General features: G+C 38.2%; 1 protein-coding gene and 1 long non-coding RNA gene across 2 annotated transcripts in view; one reads left to right on the top strand and one right to left on the bottom strand.

Moving 5' to 3' along the window:
- Positions 1-25,232, top strand: part of LOC127355122 (zeta-sarcoglycan) — a 337,940-nt gene that overhangs the window by 160,217 nt on the left and 152,491 nt on the right. The window contains exon 2 of the mRNA XM_051385619.1: positions 16,358-16,567. Coding sequence (XP_051241579.1) covers positions 16,358-16,567 — 210 coding nt within the window. The remainder of the gene's footprint in view (positions 1-16,357; positions 16,568-25,232) is intronic.
- Positions 1-25,232, bottom strand: part of LOC127355131 (uncharacterized) — a 468,532-nt gene that overhangs the window by 321,642 nt on the left and 121,658 nt on the right. The window lies entirely within an intron of this gene.

Raw genomic sequence — 25,232 nt, 5'->3', positions numbered from 1 at the left:
CTCCCTTTCTTTATCCTTTGTTTTTTCTGTCACTTTCCAGCATATCACAATGTATTTTTTCCTTCTTCACTCTCTTCCTCATTCTTTTCTCACTGTATCTCTCTCCTTCCTGCCTTTTCTTTTATCCTCAACTGTTCTCATCTCTTGTCTTCCTCCTCCTCTGTTTCTCCTCTCAGCTGGGAGCCAGTTTAATTAATAGAACAGACAATAAAGCCCTGCCAGACATAACACACAGACTCATTTACCTCCTGCAGTATACACATACAAGGAGAGATGCACCAAAGAACATGCAATGCAAACATGCACCAAAGTACATACATACAAATGTGCAAATACACTTATTTGTGTACACATACACACATACACAAACCCTGTGTATCCAGTCAGTGGCTGGCAGTAGGGATGTCAGGAGAACCGATTCTTCGCTGCCAAGTCAATGCCAAGGTTCTGATAACGAGGCAGAACTCATGTACACATACATGTATTCTAGTCTGCCATTAATGCTATAAGAAGAAGAACTCCTAATATTACCAGCACAGAAGAACAACAACACATTGAAGATGGCAACAACTGCAACTGCAGCAACAGCTCTGCCTCGAAAAACTGTAAAAGAGTTTTCACATGTAGTATTTGTTATTGACGTTTTTGTTCCAGAAATAATATGATATGGTCTTTTTATGTTTGGACCTGTTTCAGCTTCTAACAAAATTAAATGAACTGATTATGGTTGTTTTTTTTAGCACTTTCAAGTGACACCCGTCGGCTTATAGTATACTTGATTTTGATATTTTACTTTGCAAATGTGGTGCAAAATGAATCACTTCTAGTACACCAGATCTGTTTTGAACAGAATGAATTGTATTCATCCAGGCCAGATATCACTGAACAACTGCAGTACATAATATAGTTTAAGGTCACAGTGTCACTGCAATTGTCAATTCTAAAAATTGTGATGTAAACTGTATGCTGTTACCTCTTAAAACTACGGAGAAATAGACTGCAACACCTCGGAAAAGTCCATTTTTGTGGAATTCTTGATGTGTCTGAGTCTCATTGTTTATGCTTCAGTGCAGTTCACTGTCTTCCTCAGCCAGGAGTTTCTGTTTAATTATTTCTAAACTGTTGGCCTGGTTGGGCGAGATCATGTTGTAGATACACACCTGGGGCACCTGCTGTGACCCCACAGCTGAACAGGAACACCTTGGCCATGTTCAGGGTCAACACTGTTGGAGTGGAATGTTAAATCAGTGTTGCGTGCGTCTGTGTGTGTGTGTGTGTGTGTGTGTGTGTGTGTGTGTGTGTGTGTGTGAGCATGTCTGAGGGCACTTTTTTTCCTGTGTGTTTTCATGTGAGAAGTGATTGGCATCAGTGATACATCACTTCCACCTCTCTCATCTACAAGTACCTCATTAGATTTGTCCTTTAACAAGCCAATCAAACAGCAGACTAATTAATAAATCATATCACCACGGTAACAGCAGGCACAGGTCAATGCTGCATGCTGGGAAAGGGGCATCTGTTTGTTGTTTTTAGAATCAAGTATATTTGTGTGTGTGTGTGTGTGTGTGTGTGTGTGTGTGTGTGTGTGTGTGTGTGTGTGTGTGTGTGTGTGTGTGTTTGAACATTTCCTTTAAATAATGTGAAGGTATAGATGCACTGGTACCCTAGTATCACCTGTATTAAAGTATTTACAATTGAGTCACCAATTAGTGGTAATATACTGCCACTGGCATTGTTCAAACATGAGAAAATCAAAGCCTTGAAGCTAAGTGATAAGTGATTCATAATTTTAAATCTTAGCAATGTAATTATTTTCCCCAATACTTTAGTTATAAATATGATACGAACCTAGTATAGGTTTCTGTTTGGAAAAGCTAGAGACTATAATAAGGGCAGTTGTCGATGAGAGAGAGCACAGCTTATTACTGAGTAGCAGATGTATAAAGCTTTAAAAAGCAAGTTAATGTAGAATTGAAACAGCAATTTGAAGGACTTGGAGTTCAGTCGGAGTGTGTCAGGACTCAACAAAGTCTGAATAAGAGCCAACAAAATACAGGAAATTAAGGGTGTGAACTGCAAATGTATGAGTAAAAAAGAATTTTAAGTTTGTATGTGTGGGTGTTTTCCTCTGAAAAAAAAAAAAAAAAAAAGTTTTTTTCCTTTTTTTTTTTTCTGTCTTTATGTATTAGATAAAGGGAGCGGAATTATTTTAATGAGAATGGCATTAGGTCGACAAAAGAAAATGACTGATAGCATTATGATCTCTTAATGTTTAAAGATGCAAAGTCGTGTAGATCAAGGTCAGAAGTGGTTTGAGCAGCAATTTGGACTTTTAAAATTTTGAAGCAAAAACATTTCTTCACCAAAAAATTGAGGAAGTAATGGACTATAAGTTAGTATTATACTGTCAGTGGCATTGATCAAATGTGAGAAAATGAAGTTGTTGCAATGAAGTGATAAGTGATTCATAGTTTTAAATCTTAGCAGTAAAATTATTATTATTTTGTTTTTTCTAATGAGGCCAATACTGTAGTTAGACATATGATACAGGAGCAGATGTTGATGAGAGAGAGCACAGCTTATTACTGAGTAGCAGATGTATGAAGCTGCAACGTGGATGTGCATCTTAGATAAATCTTGCTAACAAAAAGTTACAATATGCAGGGTCAATCCTCTAACTATTGATAATGCCCATAACCATTTGTTCATAACTCATGCTAAAGTATTGGCCTTGAGCATAAAGATCAATGATGATCTTTATGATAATATGTGTTTTCAACAGTTGCATTTTGTCCTGCATGCTTCTAGCTCCTTTTAGTGAAAATATTTATTTATCACTTCATTTATTATAGTCTGTATCTTATATAACTTTATATTTGAAGGTGATGGCACATTACACAAGCCTCTGTCCACACTTGGTTTCTCCTGACCTCTGTTTTAGCTAATTTATTTCCGTCCATCTGGCCATAGCCCCACGTCAGCTTTTAAACTAGCAAGTCAGCTCTGACTAGTTTGCTGACACACACACACACACACACACACACACACACACACACACACACAGACACAGACACAGACACACACACACACTCGCAACCCATGTAATGAGTGCATGCAGCCATTGAGTTTTCAGCAGTGCCATTCATCAGTGTGTGTGTGTGTGTGTGTGTGTGTGTGTGTGTGTGTGTGTGTATACTACAAACATCTAACTTGATGTACTATTGCTATACACTGTCAGTATGCAGGATGCAGGGGAACTCAAAAAGCTTTAAGTCAAACTGGCTGAAAGCCATTACAGCGGTAACGTCCAGGGTGTCCTTGAAGAAGAGACACACATGTTGTTGAAAGAAACAAAATGAAACACATCCTCAAAGCTGCACAAGCACATACCGCAACAAATGTTTGTTCTCCTCATCGTCTAAACTGAGTAAGAAAAACGAAATGTAGTGATATCAGGGAACGACTTTTGAGCACATACAAGCTTTTGGCATTTTCACATCTTCACAGCACCAACTGATCAAGTGTCCAGCATAGTCATCCTTTTTGATTTTGATTCAAAAGATGTGTATTTAAATCCTAGATGTTCATCCACAATTCGATTTTATTGATGTTTCTCAAACAGAGATGAATCATATTTACATATTGATGAAAGATTAGAACATCAAAGTCCCTCTTCACTCAAAAATATGTCTTCCTACAGTGTTTTCATTTTATTTGTTTTGTTTTTTGCAGAAAGGAAACACATCAGACAAACATTATTGTTCCCAGCAGATTATTTGTACCTATATATGTCTCAATAAATGTCTGGAGGGGGTCTTTAAAGTGTATGTTTTGGAAAGCAGACTGCTGGTATTTCCTTGTGCTTAAGATTTGATGAGGGAAATACTGTCCTGTAGGTTAAGATTTTTTTATGTGCAGTTAAATGTTGCATTTTAGTATTTTGATTTTGTTTGGTACATTACTCTTCTAGAAGGACATATTTCTATTTGCAAAGCATATATTAGTACTGTGTTTGTTTTGGGGCTAATTTTGAAGGTAAACTGGTCATTAATTTTTATTTGGACTGGCATTAAAATTGGAAAATCTAGCAAAATTGAGAGAGAAAGAGAGGGCAAGAGACAGAAAACCTTTGAAAAAGCAAGTAAATGTAGAGTTGAAAGCAAGTTCAATCTGAGTTCAGTCTAAACCAAAGCGTCAAGATACAACAAAGTCTGAATAAGAGCCAACAAAATGCAGGAAATTAAGGGTGTGAACTGCAAAAGTATGAGTAAAAAAGAATTTTAAGTTTGTATGTGTGTGTTTTTTCCTCTGAAAAAAGTATTAAGGTGACTAAGACAGGCTTTTTAACCTTTTTATATTTACTGTCTTTATGTATTAGAGAAAGGGAGCGGAATTATTTTACAGAGTACAGAATACAGAGTATGAGTAAGAAAGAATTTTAAGTTTGTATGTTTGGGGTTGTTGAGTGTTTATGTGTGAGACAAAAGAAGCAGATTTCTTCTAATGAGAATGACACCAGGTCGGCAAAAGAAAATGAGTCTTCTATCTACGAGTAGATAGTCTTATGATATTCTTACTTTTAGATATGAAGGCTCAAGTGGTTGAAGTAGCAAAAGAGATGTTGTTTAGCTGTGAGATGTTTTTTGGTTGCAATGTGCAAGGTTGCAATGGCAGAAAGAAAGATAAAGAAATGAAAGAGTGGTGTCCTCAAATCACATGCAGTCAATTGGCTGCCTCGCTGTTACTAATTTCCGTATCTCCCAGCCCTTTTCTCTTTCATTCTTTCATCCCCTCTTTGTCAGCCAGTCTCTACTCATTCAATTATACTGTGCAGAGCTCTGAGGTTGATATATGAGTGCTCCATAAGGGGACTTGGACATGAGCGACTGCTGGACATACATCACACACATCACTCACACATACACTCTTTGGTCAAAGCCATGAAAGGGAGCTTTGAGAAGGGTTCCTGGGCTGACAACACACAACTCAATTAGGATGGAAGTCAGAAAGAAATGTAAGTAGAGTGAATGATGGCAACAGAGATAAAAGGGAGAGGAAGAGAAAGTGAGTGAGAGAAAGGGAGAGGTTTAGTAAGGCTAAAGATAAACTTGAATTTAAAGGTAGGATGGACTGTGCTTCCTGCTAAAACTTTAGCACACACTGTGGTGAGTGATATCTATGCTAAGAATTTAGTATTTGAGACTGAGCTTTATGGTCTCCATAGTGACTGTAGCTTACAAGTGATCCACTCATGTCTTTGCATTGACTACATACAGACTAAATCTACCTTTGCGGTCAGTATGAACACATTAACCCTGCATGTTAGTGGCTTTTAGTGGGTTGATTTTTTTTTAAACTCAGGGGCTGAGAGGATTTAAGAGGAGCGGGGGCAGAAAACAATAAAATGACATCAAGACAATGAAATGAAGCAGCAGTGATGAATAATAATAGTGCTTTTAAAATATAGGGCAGAGGTAGGTTTTTAGCCCCTCTCTAGTGGCTCCCTGTGCCTTTGACAAAAACTATATGGAAATGAATCACTATTTTTGTTTAACATTTTCATTTATCATTGTTGTAAGTGATTGTTACATTCTCCAAGTGTAATAATGTGTAGCCAGTACACCAGAGAAAAAAATGTTTTAAAATGTTTTAACATTTCATTGTTATCTGCTATATCCTGACTGTGATCTGACTTGAACACTCAGATAAAACTCATCATATTTATGTTCTCTTTGGTATCAAAGATAAGAACATACTGTGAATAAAAGTTCGGTTTGCACACATGAATTTGTTTCAAACTGAGGCTTAAAGAAAGAGAGAGACATGGCACATGCCAAAAGAGTCAGTATGAAGATAGGGAAAAATGAGGCACATATGTTGTGTGTGTGAGTGTCTGTGTGTTAGTGTTAATATGTGCTGGGGTTGGGGGTGGTGATGATGGAGGAGGCCAGCTCACTGAGCAGGGTCATAAAGCTTGTGTGCTGATTCTGTCACCAGGAAAGATTTACTCACACACACACACACACACACACACAAGCATGTGACGCACTTACAGCAGGCGTCCATCACATCTCTCACAGCGTGCCTGCCCTTGGAAATTGTCTGTCTCTCATACTCTGTGTGATTCCTCCCTGTATTTCCCTCTCTTAAGTGTCACTATCTCATACACACACACACGAACACACACAGTCGTCTGTACCATTGTTCTACCTCCTCTAAGAAATAACACAGTAGGAGAGAGAAACAGTTATTTTCATGTCCTTTTCTCAAAGTCACGGCGCTTATCTACTCTACTGTAACAAACCACACACACAAGTTCCTCAGTGTAACTTCTGTTCTTGCTCTTACTTTCCGTCCTCTCTGACGATCATCGTGTTCCTGAGCTGTAACTGAAGTATGACGTCCCTTGTTGAAAGACTGTCACCACATCACTAACTTTATTTACACAGTGATTTAGGGGACTGAAGAATTCTTCTGCGCACCAAATGTTTTATAATAGGCTTTCAATATAAAAGTTGACTGTGTGTGACAGTGGAGATATGAGTTGACATGTTTTTGTGGTTGAAATTGGGTTGCATAACATAGATAAAAGGGCCTGTATTTGGAGGATTTCTTCGGGAAACTTCCCAGCAGTTTATATCTTTTGAATGAATAACAGCAGAGTAGATGTATTAACATTCAAGCAATGTATGTATGTATTTATTAGTTCCTTTAAAGCTATTATTTGTTTTGAACCTTATGGTATTGAGTGTTCTCCATGGCTGTGACATTTCCATGGAGTTACCATTATGTTAATCAATGATAGCTAAGGTCCCACAGTGATAATGAGGTTAACACTTCCTATTTTCCTATTTACAATAATTGTGACTAATCATATGCAAACTAAAAAACTAGCTTGCACACTTCCAATTGCTTAATGAATCCAGCATTGATGCAAAATTTGAATATGCATTTCATGAACGACACATTGTGTAGCATGTAAGGATCTTAACTTTCATGTCGTGTAATTTGATGTGGTACCACCCTGCACACCGCACCCAGAAATGGCATACTCTCATGAGCTTTCATTGCGAGTTTCAAAGAGCTGTAAAAAGCAGGCTGCGTAGCCAGAAAACTCTCTTTCCATGGCACTTTCCATCTATCTCTTCAGGAGGAGGAAAAACCCAAGCTTAAGCCTGTTGTTGTTGTTGGCGGTGTTTAACGGTGGCGGCTTTTTGATTGACAGATACTGACTCAGCGGGAGGCAGCATGCCAGAGAGAAGGAAAGGCAGGGAGGGTGGCTGAGGAAAAGAAGTCAATGATATTGGAAGAACAAGAATGGGGCTGAAACAGAATTCAAAGGGAGAGAGATAAACAAATGTAATGACAGAGAGAGAAACAAAGACAGAGAGAGGGAGAAAGAAAATGCTAACCCCAGGAAGGTTCTACATCTATTTGAGGCAGCGCTGAACAGTACTGTTACTTTGCAGATCTTACTCACAGACTTGCGCATAATGACAGGCTAACTGACACTGCACAATTATTTTCCAGAATCACACTCCACTGCATGTGTACATGTGACTGTGGATACTGTGCCAATACAATACTGCCATTGTGTTCTTTCATATCTACTGTATGTGTACTGTGTGTATAAATTAGAGCATGCGGTATCAACAGGAGACTTGTTGTACGCATGGGTAACTACATATTAGCTATACAACACAGGGCTGACTGGAATATAGCATTTAATAAAGACATAAACAAGTTTTGTTGTGCTGGTCTGTCACTTTGTTAACATTTGGGAAAGTGTTACCAAGTGTCTTCACAGTGTTAGAATAGTAGGTGCTGTTTCAGCACTACGGAGAGCTCCTTGTTGGCCAGACTACAGAACTGTCCATGGTCCTGAAATAATGCTGTGAAGCAGCACTGGTATTGTTAAGCAGAATTTATCATTGTGGCTGTTTAAACAAGGGCTACAAAATACTACTTTCTAAAGCAATCAAAGTAACTACAATTCATAATAAGTTTAAACTTTTCAATTGCAGACACAGTTGCCTCAGAGATAAAATAGGATCTGCTTGTTTTACTCCCATTCAACAGATTACCAATACACCTTCATACCAACCCCTTTCTTACTTGTACTATACTCTGAGGTGGTCACAGAAATAGAAAGAGATACTCAAAAAATATTGGAATGTCATGGTGCGTAATGATGAATAGGCCTTGAGTGTGTGGGAAAACCACTGAGTCTCCACCAGCTACAAATGAACGAGGGAGAAGCAAGATGAATGTCAAGCCTCCTAAACTAGAATTCATTGCCACAGCCCATCCAGGTACTGTAGTTGCTAAGTCCAGCCATCAGTCTCACTTTGTTCCTGCTAGCATTACAAAACTGTCTTTCCTTAGTAATTTACAGGCAGGTGACAGCAGCAGAATAGACTGTATAAACACAGATTGTAGAGTTGTAGCTGTAGCAATATCAATATTTTGTCAGCCAGACAGATAAAATATACTTTCAAATATTTAAGAGAATAGTGTACTTTCAAATAAGATGATGAGTTAGTAGGAACCTTCATTTTGATCTTAAGAACACCATAATGCAAAGCTCACATAGATGGTAGGGATACGTTTTCTCTTGCTTAGTTCTACCTCTATAATAAAACTAAAACTGAATCTTTAAACACTGCTCGATATATGGTGTTGTTTGTTTACGTTTACTTATTCTAGTAAGCATGGACTTGCCAAGATGCTGCTGTTAGAAAGTGGCAAAACATAGTATTGAAATAGTTTTCAACCATCAACTTTTATCCAATTTGAGCAACAAAGCAGTTTAACAACCGTTTATCATTCAGTTGCCTACTATTGCACTATTACTGCAGGATGTGACTGGACAATGCCATCCAATGACAGCTGGCCCATAGTGGGAAAACTTTCCTAGTGACCAGGTTGGGGACCAATTCGGGCAGTGAACCTGCCTCTCTATATTCCTTTGCTTTACCTGCTTTTTCCCCTCTCTTCATACTGTATCGCTCTCTCATCTGGCCTCTCTCATTTTCCCTCTCCATTTCCATCAACCACTAATTAGTCTCGTGGGTCCTGAGAAAACGAAAGACATCATTGGATGGAGATAAATCTAGACAGAGACAAATGAGAACAACGTTTCCCTTTAGAGCCTCTATATAGAGACGTAGTAGAAAGCAGCCCCTTTAGCACCAAAGGAGAGCTACAACAAACACCAACATCAGATTAACAGGAGAACACACAGATGAAGGAGGCCGTACTCTTACGAAAAATACAGTGTAGCTTGTTTAAACAGCTTAAAACAACCCAGCACCATGTGTTTGGTGCCAAGGCACGAAGCCAAAAGCATGTGGTGGTTCGGGTGGATGGATGGCGTACAAAGCATTCAACTTCAAAAGTGAAGGAGACCAGGGGTTCCATCTTGCCTCCAACCAACAGTGAACTTGGTATCCTTTAAACATGAAAGCAATCTTTCTCTGACCTTAATCAAGTGGCACTTGCCTAAACATAAACTTTCTTCAGCCACATACACTAGGGGGAGTATCGGAAACACTCATGGACTGTTTGGCTCACAAAAGAGAAGGACAACACATATAAGAGAGTTAAGCTAGTAATATATTTATTTATATTATAAACTGAGGCTTCACCAGTAGCATGGGTTGTCCCATTGAAGGTCGTTTAGGCACAATGGATGACTTTCCCTCTATCCATTACAGTATCACACTTTTCTGTACTTTTTGTACTCCTTTCTTTTTTGGTTTCTGTCCTTCCCTCTAATGCTGCTATCCCTTTGTCCTCTTTGTCTCAGGTTGTTTATAGGGTGACAGCTGTTGTGCTTTTGGCTTAGTTATATGTTTGTGTGTGTGTGAGAGAGAGAGAGAGAAAGAGAGCAAGAGTTGTCCTTTTAAGTCTTCTCTTTTTACACTAGGCCTGCAGCAGAGACTCGTAAATCTGTTGGAATAGTGAACGCCTCAGTGCACAGGAGCCCTATTTGTGTGTGTGTGCGTCTGTGTGTGTTCAAGTGTGTGTGCATGGTTTGTTTGCCCATGTTCCTGTGTGTTTGCTGGTGCATGTAGCTGCAGTGTGATTTTGTCTGTCTATACGTGTGTTTGCTTGTTGAATGAGTAGATTTTTTGTGTGCATGTGTGTTGGAGTTTCTTGGACTTGTGTGTGTTTGTGTGATCCATCCACTGGCTGAACACCTGAGTACCCACAGTGACAGAGAGGGATGGCAGGCTGTCCGAACCAACAACCTACAGCCAACAAAGAGTGCTCCCAATTCGGTTGGCTTAGTGTTTTATCACACTGGCTCAAACACACACACGAAAAACAAATGTGCATGCATTTTGTTGCATGTATTTGACATGAAATCCCTTGTTGGGTTTTCGGTCACACATATGCACACCTGGCCCCCTACAGTGTTGCAGCTGTTTTTATTTGTGTATCTTTACATTTAATTGACCCAGAAAACTGACCTCTATCTATTATAAAGTGATAATATATGATATATTTTAACATTGAATTTCCTAAAATATGATTATAAAACAAAATTAAACAAAATAGAAAAACACTAAATGATATCATCCCAGGGATTTTTTTTGTCATAACAATTAATATTACACTGACAATGAAGGATTGTTTTTAGCATTCAAAGCTAAAGAAAGAATGTTTGAATGATGTTTGAATTATGTTTATTGGTATTATGTTTGGGCATTTAATTCCTACTCACATAAAGTTCAATTGAATTAATTAGCTCAAATTCATCAATCATTACTTATGAGTGCAAGAAAAAGGACCATAATGGAAACTTTTTTTGTGTTATCCTCGACAGTTTCACTGAATATGTGTTTGTTGCAATGTTCCCCTAGTACATATACAGTATATGTCAGATAAATCAAATCAATCAACTAGGTGGAAATAGAGGTACTAAATTACTCTGAATAATAAAGAAGTGCAGAGATAAGAAAGAAGGGCCTGTGATTTATCAAGTGCTGTATTTTTCACCAAATTATTTCCAACCAGTTAATAAGTATAGAATTGAGTAGTGGGGGACATGCAGCACTCATCACTTCAGAAAGAAGCCACATTGCTACTTTAACAGTACTCCCTAGGTGCAGTAATTTGTCACATCATTTTTTACATTACTTTTCCACTGGCTGAACTATGTGCCTACATTGTCTCTGCACTTTTTTTCTCTCTGCTGTAATCCTTCTCTCTGTCTGTTCAATCTAATTTGTCCCATCTCTTCCATATATCGAAGTCGTGTCACACAATGGTCTGAATGAATAAAACCCTAAGATTCAGTTAATACTACCTCCATTTTCTATAATTTTCTGAAAAAAGATCACATTTGAAGAAACAGCATTAATTATCGATGCTAATTTTTGGCTTCCTCCACCTTACAATTCAAGATCAATCTTTCAAAAACACACATTGGTTGATCTTAACCACTCACCTATGAAAAGTAAACGTTCTCCTTGGGAGCTTGCATTAAAGAGGCAGATGGAAAGAAAACAGGGAGAGAGAATGTCAAGGCCATCAGAAGAGAAGTGATATTGAAGCGGTGGTATTGATTGAGTATAAGCAGATGAGAGGAGAGCCGGGCTGTGTGATGCTGGCTGACGCCCTTAGCACTTCACATATAGCAGCAGTACCAATCGCCCATGTACGCATACTAATTACACTTTGATACGGATTTCAGCTATGAAACCAAATCTTGAGCAGTCTGAGTTTCTGTGTACAAGTCCATCCATCCATCCTTCTATTCATTATCCATCAATGTGCCCATGACGAATCCATCCATATCCACCCGCCTGTCAATTTATGTAGCTTTCACATACATTATCAGGCAGCACACGTGTCTGTTCCCACTATCCACCTTCATTTGCAACGTCCACCAACCTGAATCTGACTTGACACATATTTCACATCCCACATGCATTAACATTCATTTACTTATATAATGAAAGAGGATGACACTGTGCATCAGTGTTCAATTCTTTCTGAAATGTCTCTTACCGGATATGCTGAGAAGCTTTGTTTTACATCAAAAAAGGAAATGCCCACAAGACTGCAGGAGACTGAAACTGAATTTATAATTACGTTTTACATTGACAGCTATATATTTGCCATCATTATAATGATATCCTGGATCATATTGCTCCCAGCTTGAACCAAACCATCATCTGCTATCCACTGCAAATAACCCTTGTGACTTGTCATATGAGGGAAAATTTGTGATTTCCTATTTGTCATAATGAATTTTAAAAGTCTTCTTTTATGTGAATTGGAGCTACTTGAAAGATGAAAGACAGTTTCAAGTAATATCTCCTGTCCTCTCATCTAATGCTGTTTATTTTGAGGTGCTCTTTTGGGGGTCGTGGGGATTGATAAGTCACGATACGATGATGTATGGATCATGATCATGTATTGCTCTCTCTTCTTAATTCCTCTCATTTGTCTATTTCTTCTTCTCCCTGCTCAACTTCATCTCCTCTCATCTTTTTCTTCTCCTCTCATTTACTCGCCATCTAATCTTCAAAGTAAAGAGCTGAGCTTCGGTCTGGTGCCACATGGGGATACAATGAGTGAGTGTGTTAAGGTGTCCGTTTATCTGGGTTTTTAATGCAGATGTGTGTCCACCACCTGAGTTTTGATGATGACCACCTCATTATGTTGACATTATTTATGTCAACATTATTTATTATTTCATGTAATATTGCTTACGTGTTACCATAATGGTCACTATAACAAATAATTTAGTGAAAGGTACATCCTTAAAATGTTTATAAAATATATAAATAAAAATCATGCTATTTATATATTGTATATACAGTCTAATTTAGAGTTTTGGTTCTGCTGAGAGCATTGTTAGATCACAGCTGATGCTATTCTGTAATGGTAACCATGGTAACGTGGCTCTAGTAGCTGTTGTTTTTATGGCTGTCAAGACATTATGATGTTAATAAAGTTAGGTCATGCTGTGCAGGGCCTCCAGGCTTTGGTGCACCATGGGATTGATTGATGACTCTGTTGTCAGTTCAATCTAAGAAATGCACTGGAAAGGGGGGGAGGGATGAGTGTAGGACAGAAGTAGAGAGGGATGAAAAGGGGAGAACAAAAATGGTTTGGTTAGGAACCGAGAGCTCAAAGGAAGAAAGCAATGAAGTAAGTGAGGAAGAAAAAGTAGAAAGAATGCAGAAATGGAGAGTTAAAGCAGCAACAAGGAACTTTTATGTTTTGTTGATTCTGGCAACCCCTGTGGACAAAAGCTGTAGTGTTTCAACTGCCTCGTTTCATTGATTTCAAGAGGAATTCAGGTGGCAGGCATTAAGAATAAGTATATAGCTGACAGTCTTGTGTGGTTATGTAGTTCATATAAAGACATCAGTAGTAAATTGAGACTGTTCCATAACCAGCTAGAACCTCCTTGTTGGAGGTTTAGGATAAGAGAAAATAATCAATGTTTAATGATTAATGAGGAGAGTGAGGGCAAGGACAGAAATATGCTTTAGATTTGAATTAAGAGGGAAGGAAATTACTGAAAAATATTAGAAACGACAATGACAAATAAAAATGGAAGGAAAGGTAAAGGAAGAAAGCAAGGATAGAGCCAAGTGAAGGAGTGGTGTGGGGCATTTTGTATGACAAAAGGCTGTGTGAAAAAGTATGACAAATATGATATTCGAAATTATGGAACTGTGGGGGAGGAGAAAAGGAGTTGAATTGAAAACCATGCATGGCTGTGACACAAGCACACATACAAGACAATGAATGAGGCAGTGACAGAAGTCATAATGCTTACAGTAAAACACCAATCAGTGAATGAGTAAATACAAATAAAAAAAGACACACACATAAAAAATGGCCACAGACTAATCACTGGCTGATTCACATTCTTGACCTTGAGAAACACCCATGAAAAAAATGACACACACACACACACACACACACACACACACACACACACACACACACAAATATAAATCTACACCTATTGATGAGTTTGGTACATGCAGGAAAAATTATTAGCATTCCAAGGCGCCACAGAAAACTCCCGTACACACAGAATACATAACAGCACAGGTACACACACTCTGCTATCGATTCGGTGTGGATGTTGAATACTGAGATAAAATGATCAGCAGCCCATTCCAATGCCCAATTCCACAGCAAAACCCAACTATTGATTTATATGCATTGTATCTGCACAGACTGAACAGATGCACCCAAAAAGCGAAACAGATGAACCAGCTGAGAATATTGCAGGATCATTTCTTCACTGTGAAAAGGCAAAACATCATTAATTCATTAGCCCACTTGACAAACATTAAGCCCTTTCCACTTGGCATTAATATGTGTCTCATATCCAGCTTGTGCCTAGATATGAATTAATTGGATTGCATTTAAACCAAATATTAAATGCATATTTGGTATGCACATTAAAAAGTGGCTTCATCCTTCCTTTGCCAAAAAAAAAGATTGTGATATATATCATATCCTTTCATCACCTATCTTAAATTGGATCTTAAATGCTCTGTTTGTCTTCTTCTTCATTCTTAACAAATATATTGCTCTGATAAAGTTTTAATCATTGCTACACATAGACACACTGAATTTAGCTTAGCAGTCAAACATATAACTGTGCACCCCCAGAGATGTTTTGGTTGATTGGGTCTTCATTGCATCTTGGCTGTATTTCTGTCTGCATTTGATGTGTTTTTGCTGTCTGAGCACAGTTCAGTCACCGAGTATCTATGTTAATTCACATGGAAAATGGCTCCTCGAGTGTAAAAGAAAACATAGCACTGTGTTAGAATCTATAAAACATCACCACACTGTAGGACTGGTTGGACTGGTGTTGTTGGAGTGAGATCATTACTTTTGAATTGATTATTCTGGAATTTAGGTTTTAGCCTATAACTGTTTTCGGTAAGATGCTGTATTATTGAAGCCTTTTAAAAAGATACATAAACCAGTGTATCAGTAAAATCAGTGTATTTGTATTGTTAATTAAGATGGGAGAATGTAAAGTTTGGGCAAAACCAACAGTATCTGTAGTCAGATTATGCATTCGCATAATATCTATAACACAATCTCAAAACTCTCAACAGTAGTTCCATTTTACAAAGTTTAGAAGGTACAACAAGACCTTGGGCTTTTGTGTCCAAGAAACAGGACACATGTGGAGATACAGATAACAAGTTGATATTTGCCTCTGAGACTCTTCCACTGAAAACCCAACAAAATTTGAACAGGCCAAGTCTGCATTTTCTTTTATTTATTTTTTTCTGCAGGCAAAGCAGAGTCAGCATTTTTGTTTCCCATCAAGGCTTGTTGGTATCATCATGTGAGACTATATGGAGAAAAAGCATTGCAAGGGGGGGGAATCAAGTTGGTGAGGTGTTAAGGTCATGCAGCCTCAGCAAATAAAGACATAATGTGTGTGTGAGAGAGAGACTGATAAAGAGAGAGAGAGAGGTGCAGAAGGGAGATAGGAAGTGAATTAGGGAGTGAGAGGGGAGAGAGAGAGAATTCGAGGTACAGAGCGCAAGGTGAGTGAGAGAGAGAGTTAGAGAGTCTGAGATGGACAGAGATAGTAGTGCCTTGCAGCCAGTGTCCATATCTCTTGCCACCATTGACTTCTCCTGCTGCACTACAACTAATGGACTCTGTCCTCCTCTGCCGTCTTATCTGCCCCCCTCTCTTTCTCTCTCTTTCTCTCTCCTCTCGCTCCTTTCTATCTCTTACTACTTGATGCCATGCTATCTCTCCACTTCACTGCCTCACCTCTATCTAATTTTTATCATGCTTTGGTCTTTCTCTTTCACGCTCACCACTGCTCTCTCATGCCTTTCCTGCTATCTCTCACCCTCATTTTCTAAGTTGTTCTGTTTTTCCTCTTTCCACCTGTTTGATACTGTTTCCATCTTCCCCACCACCAGGGACAATACCCCAAAAGTTCAACCTCTTCTCTCTCTCTCTCTCTCTCTCTCTCTCTCTCTCTCTCTCTCGCCTTATCTTTGTCTGCACTGCATGGGTGGAAACGGGAGGAATAAATATGCTTTTTATCTTTGCGTTTTATCTTCTTTCTTTTTTTTCTCCTTAAAATCTCTAGCAGAGAGAATTGTCTAGCATCTGTGCACAGCTGAACAATTTCAGATTTTCTACTCCAAAATAATAAAAAACAAGTTAAAATAATGTTAGTGACTCCAGCCTCTGTATAAAGAAGGAATACATTATATATTTCTGGCATTCACTCAAAAGCTGTGCACAGTGTGGACGAGATCTCAAAATTGGATGTTTTATACAAATGGGCCATTCTTACATATATTCTTCATGTTTGTGTCCCTTTCAGATGACCCAGGAGCAGTATATCCTTGCAGCGCAGCCCAACCCACTCCACCAGAGGGGGGCGTCAGTTTGCGGTGCCCAGGTTTACCCAGCAGTGGGAATCTACGGCTGGAGGAAGAGATGCTTGTACTTCTTCATCCTACTCCTCCTCGTCACCATGATCGTCAACCTGGCACTGACCATCTGGATACTCAAAGTCATGAACTTCACTCCGGTAAGAAGCATTTGTGCAAATGTCATCAAAATGCCAGGGTGTTATATGGTTTTGTGGTTTATGGGAGAAAGCTATAAGATGTGGTTTAAAAGGTCTGCTGTAATGTAGCACAACATGAGAGTGATGATAAAATCAACAGCGGTTCATCAGGACAGAGTACGTGTGTGTGTGTGTATTTCTGTGTGTGTCTACACATTTGTGTGTGTACAATAGTTGCACTATAATATCAAGTGGATGTTGTCCTTGTGGTGTCCACTATTGATCGATAGGAAGTTACATATTGTTAGTTAAATTAATACTGCACTGGTTAGCTAATTACAACTGTTATTAATTTATGAATATTAAATATAAATTGCAATTTCTGCAGTGTACTGAATTGTAACGGGTGAATTGTCTGTATTTCTCAGGCAAAAACTTCTCAGACTTCTCTCCATTAATATGTATGTCTGCAGTTACACATTTGTCCACGCATTTTCAGATCTCTGTACACATTTACAGATTTGTCTACATATTTACAAATCTCAATACATTTACAAATCAGAATACAGTTGTTGTTGTTGTTGTTCATTCTTTTACACATTTACAAATCTGATTACACAATGGACTCAGATACAGTTACACAACTCTCCACTCACATTTGTAAATAGTTTTGCTACAATAATAGCTCTATAAGAGTTTTTACCAATACCTAGTAAAGACACTAATAACTGATAAGGACCTTCCAAACTTACAAGGAATACATACATTTGAACCATGACTGCCATCTTTCCCTAACATTAACCAAGCAGTTCCAGTGCTTGAACCTATTCAAACCTTTACCATAGCAGTGGCACCAGTCTGTGGAAAGCAATGACAAAATACATGTATGTTGTTGAGTTTGGTGGTCTTGGTTATGACTGGTGGCTAAAGGGCTTTTGCAGTGACTGCATTTCCATTTGCTGTCAGTTGAATCTGTCCAAATTCTCAAAACTCATCTCAAAACCTGTTTATATTCATTGTATGTATGCTTTGTAAGCACCTTCTTGGAAAGCACTTTGATAGACGATGGTTTTCTGATACTGATACTAGCACACAATAGTAACAACAGCCTCTATTTGTATAATAATATTTTATATCTATCTTTAGTCAAAACTTGTGTCTGTATGTGTATGTATGTGTTGATACATGTCTTTTCAACCTAGACTTTCTGGACATGTTATCCCTGGGTTACAGCACACATACATCTAATATCTTATATTGCCTCAGGGCTCAAGGAAGTTTACTGTCATAGCATATATGTAAATGAGGCAGAATTGACCCCCGCAAACCTTTGGTAAAACCTCCCCCTATCATGCCTTATATTTCAATGAATTATCTCAGAATATGAGAGAGTTGGGGGCAGGGGGGTAAAGACAGCTAACTATGCCCAAGGGAAGGCAGCCAGCACGAAGCATGAAAGAGCAGAAGATATTTCATAGGCTATATACTGGTGTGTGAAAAACTGAGACAGTATGAAAAACCAAGAGACAGGAGGAGTTATAAAACCAGGGAGGGAGTTAAAAAAAGATAAAAGTGCATGAATAGAAGTATAGAAGTTAAGTAGAGATCTGCTTTGTTTTATTCTAAGTGAGACTGTTTAATACATGAAACATAAGAAAAATAAGGCCCATGATTTTTTTATAAATGCACCAAACATCTGTATGTATTTATAGCAACTATATGAATTACATTGGAGTGTTGAACATGTATCTTTAATACTGTTTGTACAACTTACTGATAATGAAGTAACTTACTTATATGTTATATGCAGGATATAACAATAAGCATTTATGTCTCCTATACATTATATTCATATTCAACTAATTGCTTATATTAAATAAGAACATGTAGTCATGTAGGGAGTGGAGGTCAGGCTGGTCACTATAAGTGTTTGTATCCCTTCTTGTACTACTAGTCATCTCTGACTTTATATTGAGATTCTATATTGTCATATCATTGTAGTGGAGTTATTTGTGAACAATAATGCTGTAATAATTATTCCTTGCAAAATGAACACATCAGTAAAGGTGAGCATTATGAGTTGATGAAAGAAAGACCACATTAAAAGTCATCAACTACTTTATTAATCATGTATAAATGTCCTATTTACAGAGCAATACAGGCAGAGGTCCATACACACAAAAGGGATTAACATAATGGGATTGTAATGAAATGACGAGTTGTTGATAATGGTCGTGAAAAACACAAGTTACAGTAGTGATAAAACTAACCGCTGTATGAGTAAACTAATGATACAAAGACATCAGTAATAACTATTTATGTAGTTATTTATTATTTAATTATTTGTTAGGAGTGATGCAGAAAATAAATCTGTATAGTTTCTCCTCCTGGCAGTAATCTTCCTTATCATCTTCACATCTCTCCACTAGATTATATAAGATTAATTGTGTTGTGCAAAAAGTTTGTTAATATGGCCTAAAAACAATCCAACTCACTGTTTGCTTCCATCAGGAGATCTGTGAAAACATACAGTCATGAGCATTTATCTAGCTTTTTATTCTCATTGTTCAAAAACAAACACACAAATGAGTTCAGGTACTTATGAACTCACTTCAGCCATTGCTTGTTCCTGATAATGTCTGTCAGAGCCTCATGAGCCTCCTATGAGCCAGTACTGTGTCCCATTGTGTTAATGCAGTCATGTTGTGTTCCTTTGTCATATGGTGAGCAGTCCCAGCCACAGCTCCTGGAAAAATAAATAAACATAAACCCTTTCTGCCATGAAGTTGATCATTTCATCTTAGTTTATGACTTCCTGTGTTGATGAATAAATATGCTTGTTGTTGCATTCATCTACAAAATCATTGACTTAAAGCAGCTGGTCTGTACACTTTAGATTACAGATGGTTTATATAGGATAACATAGATAAATAGCTAGCAGCTAGGGATGGGCATGAGTTATGTTACTCTATATACTATAAATCACATTTGCCAATTGAGTCAATCTACAGTCATAATTGTGTTTCTGTTCTTCTGTTGTCATGTTGGTTGTTGTCGAGGTAGTAAACAACAACAGTCTGTCCCATACACTATGGATACAACTCCACAAAAGTCCTGAAGTCCTTTCTGATACAAAGCTGTCTCCATCTTTCAAATGTATCTCCAACATTTACCCATGTTTGACTACGTCTCTGGTCATGGAGTTCTTTATACAGATGCAGAGGCTGTTTAGGTCGGACAGGCTCCAACATTATCTCCGCGGATACACTGATTGCTGACATGGCTGCAGCTCGCTGTGCTTGCGTAGCTTCATACCTGGCAACCCGGTGTCCAAACAGGCAGTCGGCGCAATCACACAGGACAAAACATAAAGAGAAATTCCACACCAAAATGAGAGTATACCGACTTTAAAAGTATTGTCAGAGCAGACAGTATTTCAGTTTAACCTGTTTACTTAGAGTCTGATGACATATTACTGTAATTTTATTTTTTTTAATATAGTAAATTGTTTACCCATTGTTCCTTTAATTTTACATGGTTTTCACCCACTGAAAATGTTTTCACATGCAGAAGTGAAAATTTTTCAGATAATAATACGGCAATAGGAACTTGGACCAGAGGTCAGTTTTGAATCCATGGCTGCTGCAACAAAGACTCAGCTTTGTTACATGGGATGCTAGCTCTAAAAGGTGAGCTATAGGGCTTCCTTTTGTCAAGGAAAAGACCACAATATTGTAGAAGATGCAATGATGCTGAAAAAAACATTGCAATAGCTGCAGGCAGCGATGAACAGGCCCTCGCAGTCCCCACAAGCTGGGTGTGCTGTGGTCACTACATGTGTTAACATATCCTGTGAAATTTTTCACACTGTGAAATTTTCATATAAATCTGATGATGGTTGCCATTAAAGGCTTACTTCCCGTTCCCAATAGGTGGTGCTTGTAGATGTGTTCACGGGAAGATTCCTACCATTTTGCCCTGCCTATGTGCGAGAGACACACATTTTCGCCACCTCTGACAAGTGTACCGCGAGTTTCCAGGCATGTTTAGACCGCCATATATTTTGACCCATTTGGCTGTTTTCTGTTAGGTGTCAGACTTAAGACTTTAGAATATATTATACAGATTAATACCCTGTGTTTTCAGCCACCCAGCTATTAATTGAGTCCCTAGCAGTGCTAAATGGTGGAGTTCGAAAGAGAGTAGCTGGTGGAGTAAAGATCACTATGGCTGACAGAGAAGGGAAAAACAAAACAAAACAAAAAAAGCAGTAAGACGGACAGAGAATGATTAGATTGTTAAGGCCCCCTGGAGGAAGGAAGGACTTGAGGTGGGGATGATGGGTTGAAGAAGAGAGTGATATATATAAAAAAGAAAAGAGAGGGTTGATAAGGTTGAGTAAGTGTCTGTCTACATGTGGTTTAAATATAGTGTCGGAATATCCACACTCAGCTTCTCCCTCCTCTCCTCCGCCTCTGGGGTCCTCAGAGACCTGGAGAGGTGTCTATTTCACTGCCCTATGCAGGCAAAGTTAGTGGATGATGACTTGACAGAGACAAGTCTGGAGTTTAAGGAGCCGTGTGAGTGTTGAAGAGTTCGTAAAAAATACATTCACATAAACTATTCCAGTTCAGAAGCTGTTTTGTTTTATCTATGCATTTGATGAGTTAAAATTCACACAAGCCATGTCACTGTGGGGACAGTGACTTACTTTATTGATGAGGAATGTATGTGGGAAAGGAAGCTTGACACCAATGATTACCCAATATGGCAGACACTATTCTAAGAAACCATAAAGTACACCTAAACAAACCATCATTTTATGCCTCATTTTTGATTTTCTTATACTGTATATATAGAGAGAACCTGTATACGGTGTTACTAGGCAACATGAGCTAGAGCATATACAGTATTTATGAGAAAAAAAATATCCCTTTATACCTCAGAGTAACTTTAGTTCTCAAAGTTAATATTACAGTGCACAACACTATAAGGTATTACATATATTATGACTAAAGGATGCAAGTGGTCAAGTGGCAAACTTAAATTTGTCACAGTGAACATTAGTTAAGCCTGTTATCAGCAAAAAATTATATAATTTATACTTCTGAACCCACTATGACTCCACATTGGCTGCGACACTACTTCATCAAAAATGTCACATTTATGACAATCTTCACAGCTTTGTTTGACTGCATTAACCTATGAAATTAACTTGGCATCTTCATAATCAATCAGCAATCATCATAGGATTCCTAGTGGATAGCAACAAACCTAATCTGTATCTGTTTATTTTACAAATTCCAATTTTAATTTATGAATTAACAAGGTCTTGGTGACTGTAAATCTTCTATATTTGTCTATTATATTATCTGTGAGGTTTGAAGAGAACTGTTGTGCTTCTGCTTGAAGATATTTTAAAGCAGTAGTTCCTTATTTGCATACAAGGGGCATGTGTTACCGGGGAGGAATATGGAGTAAAAGTTGGAAAGACCTTTGTCACAGAAGATATTTTCACTCATGAAACACAGGTGTAACTTAAAGTTCTTGTGTATAACATTTAGGAGGATCTATTGGCAGAAATTGAATATAATATGCATTACTATGTTTCCATTAGTGTATAATCACCTGAAAATAGGAATTGTTGTGTTTTTGTTACCTTATTTGAAAATGTAAAATGTAGAAAATTATACAGTATAACAGACCTTTGGCTCAACTGCCTGATAATCTAGTCTAGTTCTCACAATATTATGCCATTAGCTTTGTCTATACAAGCCTATCGGCCGCAGCTACAGCTTTCTGTCTCATAATACCTGTGTCAGGCTCATTCAAACTGGCTCCCCAAGATTTACTGAGATGTGCATCCATATTACCCAGTATACCCAGCCAATTTTAAACAAAAAACATTTTAAATTCAATATTTAATCAATAGTCAGTGTCAATCCATTGCTTTCCATCTTGCATTACTCTAGAGTTGAAACTAAACCCTGACTGAGAAAATCATCATCTTGTTTTAAAATTATGTGTGCCAATAAGGAGTGCCATTATGCTCATATAATGTCTGAACTGGTCCCCACAGAGGTTGTTGCTGCAGGAAAGCACAAGTATAAATAACACATAAAAGCATATTTTTATCTAGAACTTTAGATGTGCACAATACACAGCAAACTATATTGGAGACACAAAGCACAGGTCCTGTTTTCATATGTTGAATGACATGATTAATTGACTATTAATTGACCAAAGTTCATAGGAGACAACCAATTCAGCATTCATAACCAAATACAAAAAGGTAGGCTGTCTCTTGCCTTTCACTGTATCTTTTGGGCATGATTGCACTCAGCACATGATTAACAGCTCCAACTGGGCTTTTTTTTTATAATTTGCTGCACATTTGTTTTTGTTCTGTTGCAATTAAGTGCTATTGTTTCATCTGAGGTCACTCTTGTACACCTCTGCTATTTGCCACTTTACACCTCTGATGATTCCTTGTGTGTAGCAGATTTCCTTCAGAAATATCCTGCTGCTCTCTGTGTCTGTGCTGTTACATATCGGAACGCTACATAAGGCTTATCATTATTATCAGTCTAACGCAAAGGCAAAGGACATTAAAAATAAAATCTGTCACACACACACAAACACAAATGCAGAACTTGGTTTCCCTTCATTATTTTTAAGGAGTTGCCTCTTCTATTGCTCCACGATTGTCATTTTCATCGTCACCATTCAAATCACGTCTAAATGGCTGCAGTATAATGAAGGCCTTTCTCAAACTTTTTTGTTTTGTTTGGAGTTGCCAGATGCGATTCTCATTGTGATGGTGTGGGGAGAAAAAGAGATTTGCTTTTGAAGAGACAGCTTTGGCAGTAAATTGGAGAGGAGGGACTTGTGGGGATAGGAGTTTACGTGTGTGTGTGTGTGTGTGTGTGTGTGTAAGTGTGTTTGTGTGTGTGTGAGACAGAGAGAGAGAGAGAGAGAGAGAGAGAGAGAAAGAATGAGGCAAACTGAGAGAGAGTATATGTGTATGTGCCAGCAATTATTCAGCAATTGTTCATTCTGATGTGTGTGTGCTATTCCATGTTGTGTGTGTCTATACCCACATTTGTGTGTGTGTGTGTGTGTGTGTGTGTGTGTGTGTGTGTGTGTGTGTGTGTGTGTGTGTGTGTGTCCTCCCTTGAGTCCTTTGGGCTTTCACTGCAGAGAAATTCAATTTCAGTTGTCACTCACCAATCAGCCTGCCTAATTCCTGGTCTGGAGTAGACTATGGTGTGTGTGTGTGTGTGTGTGTGTGTGTGTGTGTGTGTGTGTGTGTTAGAGTGTGCAATGTGTGTCTGCCATCTCAGTACCTGCACACTCTGAAATGTTTATTCTCTTTATAACAAAGTTTGCAGTGTGCTGCTCTGCATCTTACAATACATGCATACATTCTTTTTCACTAAAGCCATAAACCAGATGTGATTTATCAACATTCAGAATTTTAATTGCACTACAATAAACTCTGCCTCCACTAACACGATATGGGTGTCAAACTTCCCTAAGTGCTTATGGTAACAGCATCTGTCTTTATAGCAAGATCTAAACTCCAAGGAAGAAAGATTCTTGTGTTTAACTTTGCGCAGCAACTTTGTGCATGTTCAACCCTTAACCACATCAGACTTATAAATACTACTTCAAAGTGACAAATGGTAGAAGAATAACAATAAAACTGCAAGTGGTCTGTCATTTCTTTCAGCATTCTTACAAATAGGTGACGATGGTAAACATTTACTGGCAGTGTGTAAAGTGTGTTTTTTTTATCTTTAATTCCTGATTGGCTGCCAACCAGCGGGGACATAAAATAAAACTTTATTCTTGTGGTCCTTAGTTACAGGGGCTTTAAAGACAATAAAACAACAATTGGAAAATCAATAAAAATGACCAACATTAATTTGAAATGGGGTTATGGCTGCATAAAAAACGGTTTCAACAGGAAAATACAACAGGAATAAAACTGGCAAAAACAAATCTAGCTTATGAATAGCTCAGAAAACTGAGGCAACAGACACAGACACACTCAGTGTTGATGGCTACAGGCCTGTTACTCCAGAACTGTGGTTCACAGTTTTTTGTTTGTTTGTTTGTTTTTGCTCTTCAATTCACCAATCCATTTTTTTTCCTTCTGCATCCTAGCAGCAAATACAAGCAGCAAGAAAGGATCTTGCTGCTTGTATTATTTTGCCATTCAGATAAATTTTTATATATAGGAACAATTACAATTTCATGAATAAGAACATTGGATAACCTCACAATTTTGCTTGCATAATTCAGTCAGATTGAATTTGCTTGACGCTCAGGTTCCCACAATACCTTGTTGAGATTTAAGAGGTGTGTACGTCAGCTCCTCTATGAGCCTGTGCAACCTACAGTTGCCCCTATAGACCTGTGTAGACTTTGTCTCTTTGGAGAACCATAACGCCTCTTGCTTTTTCATCATCTAGGGTGAATATGCATGAAGGACCTTGTCGTCGTCTCATCATTACAAGAGACGCTTTATCCGTCTCTTAATTCAACAGCCATCATATTATTTTGATTCTGTTCCACTAGGAGAGTTTCAAGGCCTCCTTTCCCTTTGACCCTTTGACCCAGGAAAGGAGATGAGACTTTGCTGTGCCAAGCAGTCCTTCGACAGGAAGAAGCCTGTCTCTGC

The sequence above is a fragment of the Dicentrarchus labrax genome, unplaced genomic scaffold (genome assembly GCF_905237075.1).
Source record: "Dicentrarchus labrax unplaced genomic scaffold, dlabrax2021, whole genome shotgun sequence".
NCBI classification, from domain to species: domain Eukaryota; kingdom Metazoa; phylum Chordata; class Actinopteri; family Moronidae; genus Dicentrarchus; species Dicentrarchus labrax.
Note: the sequence above shows the minus strand (reverse complement) of the source record. Positions and strands in the feature narration are given on the sequence as shown.